A 16,854-nucleotide genomic window follows, 5' to 3' on the forward strand; every position below is an offset into this window, starting at 1 on the left:
TGACTTAGAAAAAAGGAAGTTCCTGTGTACCTAATATAGAGACACAACACTAAATCAAAATGAAAATCTAAATATTATGTATACACAATTGTATATACAGTTAATAAAAACTAATGAGTTGAAAAAGTGTTAAACTGTTTACACTCCGTAACCTCAATGTTAATTCACAGATATATGTAATGCTAGCTTTCTAACAGGAGTATAAAATAAATCATTCCTAAATGTGGTGAGTGCTCAGTTCTTGTACAGGACAGCTAATCCTTAACACTCAGGAAGCAGGTCAATTAATCAGCAGATTCTGGACAAGTTCTGTTCATCAGCAGATTTGGAACAGATGCTTGTGATCAGTGGATCCAGGCAAACTCAACTAAATTATGTTTTCAAGTAAATAAACAAGGGGACACTTTATAAGCAACAAAACATTTGGGAATTGTTTTAAAAAGGAACCTGTGAGGGATGGGAAAGCACATGCTTGTTCTAGGTCAGTGACAAAACAGGTAGTGAAGGATCAATAACCCATCAAAACATAAACCTTCAAAAAAGTTAGCCCTCGTAAAAAACATCACCATAAAAACCACTCTGGCAAGGCCCACTGCGTCAAAGCAATCCCTAATTGCACTATTACAAAATCTTGGATACCTGTCTCTGTGTTTTTTGTCAGCTTCCAACTCCCTAATATGTGGAGGTCAGTTTCCTGAAGATTCACTTGGAGGCCATATTACAGCGCTTACTAAAAAGGAACCATCACTGCGTGCAACTTTCAGGTCAATTTCCCATTAAACAGTCAGACTATCTCAGTCAGGAGGAATGGCTTGCTGATGGATTATTTCCATTGGAACTTGCAAGGGGTATGGTTTGTCACCCCCTATCATTTTCATGCTAACTCAGAAGCTCCTGCTGTTCTCTAAATGAGCAAATTCAGATATTACGGAAGGGGATTGGAGGGGTCCCCCAGAAAGTTACAGCATATTTAGATGAACGTTTAAAATCCCATTACCCCTTTGCCTAATTACTCAAGTATGAAGCAGTCCCTATAGGAGCAGTTTGGGCAAATAGGCAAGGGGAGTTAAAAAAAAAAAAAACTTAAATACCTTAGTGCTGTAGGATCTAATTGCCCCAGGCGTTCCAAATGAAATCTCTCCTGTTTCTGATAAAGTCAAACTTTAGACTTTCCTAGTACAAGTTTGTCACTTAGTTTTTAAAACTTTCCACTTCTATCAGTGTTTAACCCAGATTTTTTTTTTTAAGCTGGGTGGGAAGAAATTTTAGGTGGGGGGAGGACACTGTATTGTGACCCAACTCTTCAGCAACCACCTAAAAACAGCCAGATGGTTACTGAAAAGTGCCGGGTGGTGCATCTGGCTAAAAAGGGTCGGGGAGAGCATTGCTTATATTTTCTTTTCATATGGTGCAAAAAAACAGAGACAACTGTTTTGTTCTAAATCCACAGGCTCTCTGCAAGTTCCTGATATATTTACTAAATGTCTGCTCCATTGATCAAAGTCATATTGTGGTGTAACCATAAAGAGTGGGTGAGGGTTGAGCATTTGTTTAGTGAGACCCTTCTTTATATGTGGGTTTGTCTGAAAGGCCATATCTCACCTGAAATTGCATCTTACAATAGGACTCACTTGGCAAATCTGTGTCAATGTATTTATTTTTTAATAAAATTTTTATTGGAGCCAATCCATCTTTTCCTCCTGGAATACACAGGTTTTACCTAGCTAATCTTCCCGACAATATATAATGCCCAACATTTCCTACACTGAGATTGCTCTTTTTCTGTAACCCCTTCTCTCTGGATTATCGGAGTTCTCCCAAATTGACTCATTTTCCGCACTCCCTTTTCCTAGGAAACTGATTTTCACACCCTTGAGGAGTCACTTTGTTTGGGTACTGGGAAGGTTAAAGTAATGTAAAACTTCAACTGACAAAGCAGTCACGTGACTGGTTTATGGTAGTATTGGATGCCCCATCGTGACTCCCAGAAGCAGTGCCTGCAAGAGACACAAAGGATGGACCTCAGTAAATATTAAAACCATGACACTTGTGGGGGTCCCTCTATCTAATTTTGCTTACTTTGGAAGATGTAAACAAACTATCTTTTGTGTCTAAGAAACCAAAAAGAAAAGGGAACTTCCTATAAAGTACACAGACATCAGAAATAACGTGGCAGTTTTAACCAAAGCTAAAAAAAGAAAAAATGTTTTTGTGGCAGGTACACTTTAATGTAAAGTTAGAATTGCATTAGGTATGAAAAGGGATTATTTAGTAATAGATTAAACCCAACAAAAAGGAATAAAACCTCTGTTCCTTGATCTCTGGTGGGCAATCTCCATGTGAGAGATTTCTTTTTTCTTTTTCAGTTAGGCTACAGGAAATGAAAGAAAATATCCAGTCTTTGCACGCTTCCCCTTGAACAGGTTTCCCTAGTGTAACATTTACCCCCCGTTTTGTTGACAACCATTAATTTTGGATTATCTTTTTGTCCCAATGAAATGTCATGGATACGGGATGTTGGGTTCATCTCTCGAGTTAGGATTTAAAGGTAAGTTCTAGGCTGAGGTTAAATATGAATAGTGATGATTGGGAAAGTAAAACATATTTGTTTAATGTTACGGAGATGCAATCTATTTTTATTTGTTTTTACTGTCAAAAGGCCCGTACTTCAAACGTCTACCAATGAAAAGTAATGTACAAACATTTTCATCATATTTCCTTGCAAATGACAGGTGCCTCTTACATGAAAAACCCACCACCCTAAAAAATCTCTGCCAAGATGCTACAGAATATTGTTCTGCTTATTTCTAATTGTGTAAAAGATTTAAGGACAAATGAATGACTAATAACATGAGTCAGACTGAAATTAGGTCATTAGCATATATCAGAAATCCAAGGATTCTAAAGAGTAGGGTAAAATATAGGTGTGTATACTTAAAGCATAAGAATACCTCTATCAAACCACAATTAATTTAAATATTATAGTGGGGGATAAAAAAAACAAAATCAGTACATGAAATAGGAGTTTAACCTTGAAATGGATAAATCTCAATTTCAAATACAGCTGCAAAACTTGATTGCCAATTAGCATTATGTAAATTGAGAGAGGGAAAATCTGTGATTGCAGGACTCGAGGTCAAGAAAAGCACGGATGGTTGTTTTAGCTGCTTGTGCAAAAAAAAAAAAAAGACCATCAGGGACTTTTGTAAGGACAACTTTGACTGACTAAAGGGCTTTTGAAGGGCAAAAGGGGAAACTGCACCTTTTATCTACCCTGTTGGAAAGATACAGAACACGTATAAATGTTGATATTTTGTTTATTTTACATTTTATAAACCATATAGAAGCTTTTTCCATAGCATCAGATACACATAATAAAAAAGTTCACAAATAAAATATGAATATATACAGACATCTAATTTTCATTTATGAAAATATTTACTCATTATTACCATAACATACCTGACCTAAGTAAGGCTTAATGTCACAAAAATTAAAAATGCATGATAACAAAACACAAATCCACACAATCTATTTTACAACACAACTGTTAGGAAATGCTCATCTGTCCGCCAACTCTGTCTTTTACAGCAGCCAAGAGAACTAAGATAGCAGCAGCCCCTGCTTCCCTTTAGTTGTACAACCTGATGTATTTTTGGCACCCCCAGCATCCATTGCTGGGCTGCGCACATCTGAATGGGATTTTAGAGGCTGATCAGCTCCTGACTGACAAGGGCGACATAAAAAAAAAAAATAAAAAAATAGTCCCCCAAAGACTAACAGCCTACCATAGAAAGACCGGATATTTCTCCACACACTCATCCAGACACCCTTGGACATTCTGCCTCTCTCATGTCCCCAAAACTTTCCCTACCTCATTTAGAGTGTCCCTCACCACCATCTTAATAAGGAGGACTTTCCACCATATGGAGATCAGATACGTGCATTCTAAAAAAAAAGTACAAGATTACTATGCTGAGCAAGAATGTCTAGTCCAAATAAGTCATGGAAGCCCTGTATACCCATTCTGCTTAACTAATGTGGTAAAAGTAAAGGATACCCAGGACTGACCCCATATAGACCGTAAGGTAAACACTGGAGAGGAAAGTGGTACATGGTGTCTACTGGCCCAGTACATTCTATTCTGAGACAAACATGCTCATCTAAAGAGAGATCCTTACATAGTGGCTGCCATGGAAGGGGAGTCCAGCCAGATCCCTGAACTTTAAATAGGATTCTTTCCATAATAATTCAATCTAAAACCTCCCTTAACTCTCAACTTGGTAAATCCTTTAAGGCCAGTGACTTCACAAAAACAAGGATCCTCTTGTCCAAGCGCTTTTATGGGACGGGATTTAATGTTCTCTGTTTCATTTGTAGCCACCAACATATTTTGAATTCTGAGCCATCAGACTTTTACTTGGCCACCACTTTCCCAACTGCCCAAAAAGGCCCTAACCAAGACTAGAAAATAGCCAGACAATTTCTCTGACAATATGTCACCAAAATGATAAACAACAGAGATTTCTGAAGTACGTCCATTTGTATCCCCATAAAGCATATTTCTTTTCTGAAAATACTAAAAACATCCAATAAATGAATACAACACATTTGTAAATAGTCCTATTACCTTAAAAAGGCATTTGTTTACAGCTGCTTATCTGTTTATACAATCAAAAATTTTTGTTAACAAATATGCAAAAAGAATTTAGTGTGTAAAGGGTAACCCGTAAAATTTCACATTTTCCTAAACACTGTGTATGCCAATATTAACAAACTACATGGGCAAAAAGAAAGACAGGCCAGACAATGATCGATAGACAGCTAACAATTTTCGGAATGAAAGTGGCACCTGTGTGATTAATTTTCTGCAGAACATTTGTAAAACTTTCCAAAGATGGGATTCATGATGGAGCTGCTATTCCCTTGTATCCAAGAATGACACATAAATGACACAGAATCACAGGGAGCAAACAACACGAACCCTCAAGTAATGAAAATACATTTTATGATATGTACCTTCCTATGGTAGCCAATAAAGAAAAAGTCCAAAGATTTCTTTAACCTAATTAAACCTGTTGCCAATTGTTAAAGGGTCAGGGCCACTCAAAACTTTATTTTTTGGCAGATACTAGAAACTTAACACAGCAGATATTCATTTATATTATAAAATGAATTGGTTAGATCTTTTTTTTGTTTGAGTTTCTGGTCTTGTAATCTGTCAATATCATATCATAGGGGTTCACCTAAACCTAAAGGAAACGCCTAAAAGTCCAGGGCAGTCAGGACTTATGGCATGGTACTTACTGTTTGTGTATTCAATATGTATATAAAGGCTATGGGGTGACATAGGTGGTGACTGCTAGTTTAAAATATAATTTTTGGGTTGATTGACATTTTCTGACTGTTTTTAAACATAGTGTCATAATAAACAATAGCTCCGCTGCACAAGTTCTAAAGCCAAATTATTGCTCTTTAAGGCATTCAGTATTATTTTGCTTGACCATTTGTACTATGTGATCCAAATACTGGACCTGATTTATCAAAGCTCATTGTTTCATGGGGGAACTTGGCTGATCCAGCAAACCAAAATTATAGGAAATCCAAGTTTGCTGGATTGGCCAGGTTCACCCATGATAGTATATCTTCTCCAGTCTTGGAAAGCTTTGATAAATTAAGCCAGTTTTGATGCTGTTCTCAAATTGTATTTATACAGCGCCATCATAATACACAGCGCTGTACAAAGTCCATAGTCTTGTCACTAGCTGTCCCTCAAAAGGGCTCACAATCCCTACCATAGTCATACGTCTTTTTTTTACAGTCTAAGGGGAAGCCAATTAACCTAACTGCATGTATTTGGAATGTGAGAGGAAACCCACACAAACACGGGGGGGCTACAAACTCCATGCAGATAGTGTCCAGGCTGAGATTGGTCTTTGCAGCGCTGGGTCCCAGGTTCCAAACTGCTAACCACTGAGCCACATCTCCAATTATTGATTTGAATTTACAAAATACTTTCTAAAGATTTCAAGTTGATATACTTAATTTTTATCTTATTTCTAGGAGCTCTTTCTCTGTGACTCTCCTGGGAAGCCAATGTTTTATGAGATGACAGAAGTATTGGTGAGTCCTTTTTTTTTTTTTTTTTTAAGTGTTTTAGGTGTGAAAAAGAAAACATGAAAGTGAACTTCTGAAGCTAAAGTAATTGGTCATCTGTCCCTTGATTCCTTTTTATATATCGCCTTCACTTTGCCTTGTTACTTCTTTTACTATTACCCTACTATGCAGTAAATCAAACACATGTGCATTATCTCCAAATCTCGGGCACCCCCACAACCCCTAATAAAGGTTTTGTAGAAATGATTGCTTGATGCCCCAGCCTAACTGTGTGTGCTTTCTTACAGTTCTTTACTTTCCCTCTCTTGCCTTTGGTTTTTCCACTTGTCGCTAGCTTGTTACTTTAACTATAGGAAGTTTGATGCAACCACTTTAATAGTTGGGGAAATTTAAACATTGAGAAAGTGACTTAGAAAATGTCTAATGACTATCCCTCATACATCCCCTCATGGGATTCTTCCATGTATTCAATGGCAGTAATTGATTCTCCACCAGTGAATTTTTGAGGGAATGCCAGATTCCCTGTTTCTTAAATAGAGCCATTTTTGTGCATTCAGTACCTATAGATTTTCCTGATTTTTTGGAAATGAAAGTATACTCAATATGCTTAAATATATTTTCCTATACAAACCAGTATGTTTATTGGATCATTGTAAAGTGTGTGAGCCCACCAGTATGTCATGTACATAGTTTATTTTATTATTCCTTGGAAGTGTATTTTCTGTTCTGCTTCTATGACATTTTAAAAATAAATACATTGTTGCATAAGTAAAGAATTGAGTGGTCAATATGACACATTTTATTCATGTATTGATCATCCCATTGGGAATCTTAAAAAATACAACAGACCAGACAGACTAATGCCACACATTTTCTGGTTAGTTGTTTGGAACCCAGAAATCCCATGAAAATAGGTTGCCATATCCTTAGCGGCTAACAGAACAAAACGATGGAATATGGGTGAGGTTTATCAGCTTATTATGACTGATCTGTAGCTTTTTCCTATATTAGTGCACAGGGAAAAACTCCTTTCCTGCAGAGACACTGAAAGAATGTGGGAACTGTGATATTGCATTACAAAGATTCATTTTCATTGTGTTTGTGCCAGTTGAAGTTTCAGACTTACTACTATCAACCTAGACCAAAGTAATCATTAAACATTAATTATATACATCAATTACTTTGTGTGCTCATATGTATTTGAAAACCACATTTAGTTCTCTTCAGTATATTCAAACATGTGCAGCATTAAATCAAAGATCTTTACAACATCAGAGATTTTGGTAATCTGTTTAAAGTTACCCCTCGGATGAAAAGAAGACTAGGGTCACGTACTGTATATTTTGACATTTTATGTTTTGGGAAGGTGAATAACACTGTCAGACAATACATTAGTGTTTAATGTTACCGTGGGTAGCACATGCAAGCAAGATAGAAGTCCATAGAAATGGCACTACAGGCCCTTTTGTGTCAATTTCTTGTACTTTAGTCTCTAGGTTTTGCTGGCCATTATAAAGCACTATCTTAATTTAATGGCACCTGTCTGGGACAATAAATTAGTGTACATGACAAGATGCCCACAGGAATGCTACATTATGATATAGATATGATCTTCTATGCTTTTATCTTGTCAGTGGGACCAGCCTGGTGCTTTATGCTTGGTGTTTGATGTAACCAATGAGGCGTCTTTTGATAACTGTTCAAGGTGGCTACAACGAGTGAAATCCAAGACCATGAGCCCTCACTTGCCAGGTTAGTGACAACCACCAACTTAATTTTGCATACCTAGGTCATAAAGGTTTTTTTTCTGTTATCTCTCTCTCTCACTTTTACTTTTAAAACTTATATGTAAAGTTTCCTTTAGGTGGGTTTTTTTTACTGATTTTTTTTTCTTTGCATACCACACTGCTGCCTTTAGGACTTTTTTTAGGACAATTTTTACAAAAGTAAATGTTTCTATATACAGTTATGTGCTTTCCTCAGATTGTAGCTTTACTGAGTTCCTCAGTATTGATTATTATTTCATGCTGTCTTTTGCTTGTTTAATGTAAGGCTTTCATTATGAAGAATGTCTCCACATTTTCCTTTTCTTTTTCTTAATCTCCATTTCAACTTGGATGCACAAAGGCAAAGTTTTACATCAGTGTGGTGCACATAGTAGTTTAGAAGTGTGTTATACACCAGCATTATATTTTATTGATGCAAAACATTCCAAGGGATGGGGTATATGAATGTGAGAATGGACTGTGGTCCCTATAATCAATGTGAAATATGCCAGAGCTATATGAATACATGATGGCATATGACTTTCTTAACCCTCATAACCTCTTTTTCGGAAAAAATATTTTTCATACCACATGTCTAAAAAGATATGTTTTGCATATTCAAACTACTTGGGAAAACATGCAGGGCACTGGAAAGTAGAAGACACTGAAGGTTAGGTACTAGAAAGCAAGGACATAATTGAGGGTTACTGGATAGCTGTTGCAAACAACTGTAAGCACTTCTGAACACAGCTACCCCACTTCAGAATGTTATCCGCTAATATTATTATTACAGAGTATTTATATAGTGCTGTACAAAGTCCATAGTCATGTTACTAGCTGTCCCTCAAAGGAGCTCACAATCTAATGTCTAAAGTCAGTTTTGGGGGGAAGTCAATTAACCTAACTGCATGTTTTTGGAATGTGGGAGGAAACGGGAGTACCCCGAGGAAACCCACACAAACTCATATCCTCCTTTGGCTTACAGTACCATCTGTATGCTGATGACACACAAATCTTTCTGTCCACCCCTGACCTGTCTCCCTCAGTCCTGGATAAGGTCTCATGCTGCCTGTCAGCCATCTCATCATGGATGTCTGACCGATTCCTGAAACTCAACCTGGATAAAACAGAACTCCTCATCATCCCCCCCTCAAATTCTAAATCTCCCCCTGACATATATCTAACTGTTATAACACTGTTATTCGGCCCTCCCCTCAGGCACATTGTCTTGGTGTCACCTTTGACTCGGCCCTCTCATTTATCCCCCATATTCAGAACATTTCCAGGTCCGGTCACTTTCACCTACGCAACATCTCCAAAATCCGCCCCTACCTGTCCCCTGAGACCACCAAACTCCTTGTACATGCTCCTATCATCTCTCATCTGGACTACTGTAACCTCCTCCTCTCTGGTATTCCACTAACCCGACTCTCTCCTCTACAATCTATTATGAATGCTGCAGCCAGACTCATCCATCCTTCCCTCCGCTCCTCTTCCGCTGCATCTCTTTGTAGTTCTCTTCATTGGCTTCCATTTCTCCTGAGAATCAAATTCAAGCTCCTGTGCTTTGCCTTCAAATCCCTACACAGTGATTGTCCCACTTACCTTTCTGACCTGATAGAAGAATACTCCCCTAGCCGCTCTCCTCGCTCCTCCGATGACCTACTAATGACTTCCTCACTCATAACCTCATCACACGTACGGCTCCAAGACTTCTCTAGAGCTGCCCCATCTCTCTGGAATGGTCCTCCTCCTCCTATTCGGCTTGCTCTTACTTTCTGATCATTTAAAAGTGCCGTCAAAACCCATTTTTTTCAAACTTGCCTACCGATCTTTTTCTGTCTTTTAAAACCATCACTACTTCCCAGCACTACATATCCCCTTCCTATTGTGTGATATTTCCCCCACCTCAAGATTGTAAGCTCTTTGGGGCAGGGTCCTCTCCTCCCGTGTCACTGTCTGTATTCGTCTGTCATTTGCATCCCCTATTTAATGTACAGCGCTACTTAATATGTTGGCGCTATAAAAATTCTGTTTATTATAAATAGTAATAACACAGAGAAAACCTGCGAACTCCATGCAGATGGTGTTTTGGCTCAGATTCAAACCCGGTACCCAGCACTGCAGAGGCCAGAGTGCTGTCCCACATTTTGTCGCTCATAGCGATCACAATAATAAGGGAGATATGAATGTGTTGTATGTTTCGCAAGATGCTTACTAAATTTGCTTCTTTTTTCTTTTTCTTTTTTTTTTTTTTATTCCGATTTCCCATTCATTTTTTTGCCTTCTGTCCCCATATTATTGGTCCAGATCTTTTATCTGTTCTTCTTTCTCATTAGGAGTTCTGGTGGCCAACAAAACAGACCTAACTGGCCGCAGAGTTGTGGAGAAGATTCAAGCTGAAGAGTGGGCAGTCAGCCACGGATTGGAGTATTTTGAGACATCCGCGGTAATTACATCTTGTGTATAAAGCAGCTAAGCGAGACAAACTATTCTTGGCTGCATGCAATACCAAACAGCTGTCGATCTCAAGAACTATTCTTCTACCTTTTTGCTTCTCTACATAAGAGAGTTTTGTTAATCTACCCCTTTTTCTGTCAGTTAATCTGGTGTTGGCAGCATCGAGTTTCAGTAGCTAATTGTGCTATCGCTGTTTAGAATAAAACCTACTTTTTTTTTCTAAACTAGGTCTTTACATAGAGATATGCTGATCACAGACCACATTTTACCACATGAAAATCTATTATTTTGTGTTTTAATCAATTTGTTTATGGAGGATGTTAGGTATGATAAAAAATAGATGATTTCAACCTGCTAATCTTCCATTCTCCTCCTAATGTACCAATTCTATGAGATTTTCCACACTCTTGAAAGAGGCTGAAAATCATTAGGCCTTTCTAACCCCCATCCTTCACTGATGAGAGGAGGTGATAAAGTAGAGCAGATGCATACAGAAGGGCCTTTTTTGGGCTAAAACAAATGAACAAAGTGTATGTTCCAATGTCCCTTAGGCTACGTACACACGTGCAATAATTGTCGTTGGAAATAAACTTTCACGATCCTTTCCAATGACTAACGACTGCACGATGCATGAACAAGTGTTGTACACACAGAACCCTTCCGCTCCATGGGGAGGGGAGGGGGGGGAAGAGGGAGCAGCACTCTGTGTGGCTCTGTCTTCTTCACTAGCATTATAATCGTTCATCGTCCGTGGATCCGCCAAGACGGCCGTTCGGACAATGGATGACGAGCGATGTACACACGTAAGATTCTCGTCCAATATCAGCCCTGAGCCAATTATCGGACGAGAACCATTGCACATGTGTACCTAGCCTTAGATTTTGTTGGGGTTCCAAGGACACAGTGTGTCTCATTTATCTCTCCAAGACTGGAAAACATAAACTGTCATGGGAGAACCTGGATGATTCAGCAAACCTGGGATAGATCTGGTCGAGAATTGAAAACATTTACCAACTAATAGCAAATGATTTTAAAAAATCTATTCCAGGTTTGCTGGATCACCCAGGTTTTCCCATGATAATCTATCTTCTCCAGTCCTGGAGAGCTTTATTAAATCAGGCTCACTGTGTTGCACTTCTTCTCATACATAAATTGCATGGCATTGCTAACAATAAGAATACCAAGTATAACAGGTGATCCAAGGAACTTAATGGTGTTATATTTTTTAATCCGGGTTTTAGTGGATTCCTAAGATTACTAAGGGTTTCTTGAGCAATGAGTAGTGGTAGAATATTTTTCCACCTTGCAGTCCTTACATCCGTGTCTCAACTCTGCAGAGTCGGCATAACAATGGTACAGCTTCTTTTCTCATCTTTCAATAACAGCTGACACAGTGGGCCTGATTTATTAAAGCTCTCCAAAGCTGGAGAGGATACACTTTTATCAGTGAAGCTGGGTGATCCAAGAAACCTGGAATGGATTTCTTCAAAGTCAATTGCTGTTTGCCAGTAAATGTTCTGAATTCTGGACCAGATTGAATCCTGGATCACACAGGTTCACTGATGAAAGTGTATCCTCTCCAGTCTTAATAAAATCAGGCCCAGTGATGTCTGTAGGGGTTCTTTTCCCAATGACTATGATGGTTAAAGAGGGGTTCTTCTCTTTTATTGGCTAATAAATAGATAAATGAAAATAAATGTCTGTTTAACTTTCTAATTGAAGTTGTCCTGAATACTTAAGTTGTGTGCTGTCATTGCAGAAGGAGCTGGAAAACTATGATCAGCCATTTCGATCGCTGGCAAAAGCATTTCATCGCTTGTACCAAGAGAGAGTGGAAGGGTTCAGAAATCTCCCATAGAGCCAAGATCCTTCAGGCTGGAAGATCGAGGGACTTTATGCATTGTCAGTCATACAACCTTTATTAATGTTTGAGTTGTATTGGACTATGGTTGTGTATCAAAAAATTACTTGTTAAAATTATAGTAAAAATTCTATTTTTATATTTTATACGGTGCTGTTGCCATTTCTTTTACATTAGGGGATCAACAGGGAATGTTTGAGGGAATGTCTGATTCCCTGTTTTATAAATAGAACCCTAGGACTCATATTTTTAATGTATTTTAATATCAAATGTCAGTAATGTCTCTGCATACCCCCACCCTGATCAAATATATGCAGTATATTGAAAGGATTTTTTAAAACAATTGTGGATTGCTTTCCTCTTTGATTCTTTTGCGAAGGTATTGCCAGCGCGAGATTTTGTGCACAGGGGTTTTTGTTTTTTGCTGGATAAGATCCCCTGGCACCCAAGCCAAAAGCCAAGCCAATGTGCATTTCCCCCCTTTATTTATAAATAAATCGAGGGTTTATTACAAAATTCGAATTTCTAAAAAGTTGATTGTGCAGTTTGTCACTTTTTAAAATCCTGTTTCTTGAACAAAGTAGTCTAAATTTGACACTGCAAACGAAATCCATGAAAAATTAGGTGCCTATAAATATAACGAAAGAGATCAAAGGTTGATTATAACTAATTTTTTTTTTTACTAAGGCTTGGAGCTGAACTCCAGTCTTGCAAAGATGTACAAGTTCTTTCCTGTACTGTAATTATTACATCTTATTTCACTGCACACAGTCTATGTCTCACGGTATGCATTAGAAGCTGCAGCTAGTCAGATATAGTCTCTCCTGAGAAGAACATGCATTGATAGCTCAGTCCTGCAAATTACAAAACGACTTCAACCCTAACCGTTACTATGTAGCTGTCCCTCTGTATTTATCAGAGCTCTGTTTACAGAGTAGGTGGCTGTCACCCTGACAGTGGAATAAAGTGCCGCAGGTTACACAAGGAAAGGCGATTTTAGTTTGAAAGCAATGGCAGCGCAGAGGCAGGAGAATCGCCCACCCCAGCTGCACCCTTTTGTTGTAACAGGGTGTCTCTGCTCAGTATGCAGACAACTCTTTCCAGAATTAGCAAATAGAATATAAATATGTGGCCCCAGTCAGTTAAAATCTTGACAGTGTTAAGCTACGTACACACGTCAGATTTTTATCGCCCGATAATCGGCATCGGCCAATTATCGGGCGAAAATCTGCCATCGTCCGGACGACCGACCTGCCGGATCCACGGACGATGGACGACAGCCGATCGTAATGAAAGTGAAGGGGAGAGCGCGCAGCAGGGTGCCGCTCCGTCGCTCTCCCCCTCCCCTCTCCATAGAGCATGAACGGTGCTGTATGTACAGCACCGTTCATGCATCGTGCACTCCCTTGTCGTTGGAAAGGATCGTGAAAGATCCTTTCCAACGACAAAAATTGGCAGTGTGTACGCAGCTTTAGGACCTAGCTGAAGGTTCAGTTTTTACTGTAAGTGGGGAAAAAAGCCATAAAGAATAAGAAAAAAATGAAAGATCAACATCATTTGAAAATTATAAAGAATGTAAAAGTGAAATCAAATGTGCACAAATTCAAAACAAAAGACACATTGAAAAGAAAATAAGGCAAATGCCCAAAATGATCACTTTAAGATCATTACAAAGAACAAGAGGGGAGTCTTTGTGTCTGAAGGAAAAGAAGTTTAATCTCCAGATAAGGAAGGGATTCTTCACTGTAAGGTTTGTGAAAATGTGGAATCGGCTCCCTCAGGAAGTAGTTTCAGCAACTAATATAGATTGCTTTAAGAAAAAGCTGGATGGTTTCTAGAAGCACAGAATATAACTGGGGATTAAGGATTTATAGTAAAGATAACAGAGACTGCTGATCCAGGGAACATCCGATTGCCTCATGGAATCAGGGAGGAATTTTTCCCTGTTGGAGTAAATTGAACCAGAGGTTTATAAAGATTTTTTTTTCTTTGAAGTAACTATTTATGTATATATGGGTATCTGGAATATACAAGTTTCCAATATGTTTATTTGCATAGTGGTTGAACTTGATGGACTTGTGTCTGTTTTCAAACTAACCATGTAATTGCTTAACTGGCTTGACATTTCCTTAGATAGAGTGGTGCAAATAAATATTGAACTCGTCAATGTCTTTCTCAGTAAATATATTTCTAATTGACATGAAATTAACATCAGATGTTGGTAACAACCCAAGCAATTCACACAAACAAAGAAATCAAAACAAATATGCCCATAAATTATGTGTATTTGAGCATCTAAATAGGAACACTTGTAGAATTTGAAACAAAAAGTCTAGATTTGAATATTATTTATTTTGAATTGCGTGCATTTCTTATGGTGATTTCTAATTGGTAACTAAAATTACTAAGTGAAGATCCATATAGGAAATGGATTGCACAAATTAGTAAATATCAAAATGTGTTTGGTCAGCTCTAACCCTTTGAGTTGCAGTAACTGCAGCGCTTGATGAAGTACCATGCATGCATTATATTGCATTGTTATTTTGAATGAGATCCAATGCACTATAGTATGGCTGCAGTGTATAATGAAATGGAGTTTAGGAAAAAAAATTTGGTATGCGTTTGCAGACAATTCTGACATGTTTGCAGGCTATAAATTGCATAAGCTTCGAGCAGCAGATTTATCCATGGCAACAATTGTATTTTTGTTTTTAACTTGAAGATATTCAATTTGGTAATTCTGATTTATCAAGTGCCCTTATTTTTCACATGAAGTGCCCCCCATTCGCTTTTTATATGTCCACCTTAGGACTCCATACTCAGTGTTGTGCTCAGCAAGAGGATGAACATTCTGCAAAATCCTGATTACATAACTCAGAAGCCTGTAGAATGTTGTCAGCAAGCAATAAACAATAAGGGAAATTTTTGGTTTGTGAGTTACAGAAAATCAAAGAAATCTTTATATTGAAAGAGAAGCAGATTTTTATAACATTAAATTACAAATTGCAATTTAATTCTAAATTGTCTTGCATGACAATTATTATACATTATATCAATTTAACAAATGGAGTTATGCTGTCGGGTTAGAAATATTTACAAGGTCATATTTCATTCTAATAGGCTTCATGTAACGTTATTATACAAAAATAATGGTATTGATCTTCACAAAATTATAAGATCGTAGCAGGATGTCTTATACTACAAATTGTATTCAAACATCGAGAACACTAAACCTCAAATATGAACTTGAATCCTCACTTGTGAGGACATTAGACGTTAATAGTTCAGCGATGTGCTGCATACTTTTTGCAAGTAATTAAATGTTGGTATCCACCATATTTTCCCTTAAATGTTCCATATTATTCATTAAAAAACTTTTAAAACCAAAGTGTGACTTGTAAGAGTAATGACTCGCTGATATTTTAGTTTTTAGTAGATGCTGGAGATATATTCATCCACCGTTGCAACTTCTCCCGACCCCTATATGTCATTATGGGCCTGATTTATTGTTGTGCTCCCAAGACTGGAGAAGATAGACTATCATGGGAGATCCTGGTCGATCCAGCAAACTTGACATTTGTCAATAGCAAATATGCATATTATGTTTATGAAATCGATTACAGGTTTGCAGGATCACCCAGGTTCTCCCATGAAAGTCTAGCTTTCCAGTCTCGGAGAGCTTACTCAATCGGGCCCGATAGGTTAAGGAAGTGGACCAGCGATGGACTCGGTAAACGGTAAGTCTGTCTAGATAAGTGGTAGGTATTGTAGTAGGCAATGTGTGTGTGTGTGTGTGTGTGTATATAATTATTTTTTTTTTTTAATAAGGTGGAATTGAACTTTGAAGCAAACCATGCAGGTGTTTTAAACTTTTTTTTTTTTTTAAATAAATGCCCTTCTTTACAGATGTAACATTGTTATTACTTTGTCTATCAAAACATATTATTATTAAATGCATTTTAAAAATATTTGCTCCTTTAGTTTTGGTTTACATGTGTTCTTATGTGACCAACTGTCTATGCTTGGGCTCCTAATAGCAATGCACCACCCATATCATTGGGACTCATCCTATTAAATAGGGATTAATATTATTATTAGCCCCAAGGTATTATAGGATACCTTTATTGATGCTTTTCTACAAAGGGGATCTAAGGTTACAAGTAATTTGGATACCACTTCCTTAAAGCAGAACTAAAAACAAAAAAATTAAGAGTTAACTTTATTCTCGTAGATCCCTCATTGGCACTGGTCCTTCTTGCGATCTGGTCTCTCTTTGTCCAGGAGCAGAGCAAGTGCCAGGCGCCTCCATCTTTGACCTTCTCTTCCAGCCTTCTTGCTTTGTCACCCGATCTCGCACTGCGCAGGTGTGAGATTGAGTGACGTAGCCGCTGAACTGCACGTGCGTGAGAGATCAAGATCAAGGCATACGCAGCCAGAGCCACCCGACATGCATTCCGGGGCAATCAAACAACATTTTTCCTTTTTTAGAAGGGCTGTCCACCCGTCTATGTAAAGTAAAAATGTTGAGTTTATGTCTGCTTTAAATGAAACCCAAGCTGCTTTTTTCTTTCTGTCCATTTTTGTCTCAAGCTGTAGTTTTTTTAAAAAGTTTGCAGATGTAAGGACTGACAAATTTTCTTTTTTCAACTT

The 16,854-nt window shown here is 37.9% G+C and overlaps 1 protein-coding gene across 1 annotated transcript in view; it reads left to right on the forward strand.

Annotated features, from left to right (window-relative positions):
* IFT27 (intraflagellar transport 27) overlaps nucleotides 1–12,350 on the forward strand; it is a 32,115-nt gene extending 19,765 nt beyond the window's left edge. Inside the window, exons 4-7 of the mRNA XM_072421076.1 lie at nucleotides 6,064–6,123; nucleotides 7,752–7,869; nucleotides 10,223–10,332; nucleotides 12,103–12,350. Of these exons, the coding sequence (XP_072277177.1) occupies nucleotides 6,064–6,123; nucleotides 7,752–7,869; nucleotides 10,223–10,332; nucleotides 12,103–12,201 (387 nt within the window). The 3' untranslated portion in view covers nucleotides 12,202–12,350. The remainder of the gene's footprint in view (nucleotides 1–6,063; nucleotides 6,124–7,751; nucleotides 7,870–10,222; nucleotides 10,333–12,102) is intronic.
* Nucleotides 12,351–16,854: the final 4,504 nt, after the last annotated feature.

Source organism: Pyxicephalus adspersus, chromosome 8 (genome assembly GCF_032062135.1).
Source record: "Pyxicephalus adspersus chromosome 8, UCB_Pads_2.0, whole genome shotgun sequence".
Taxonomy (NCBI): Eukaryota; Metazoa; Chordata; class Amphibia; order Anura; family Pyxicephalidae; genus Pyxicephalus; species Pyxicephalus adspersus.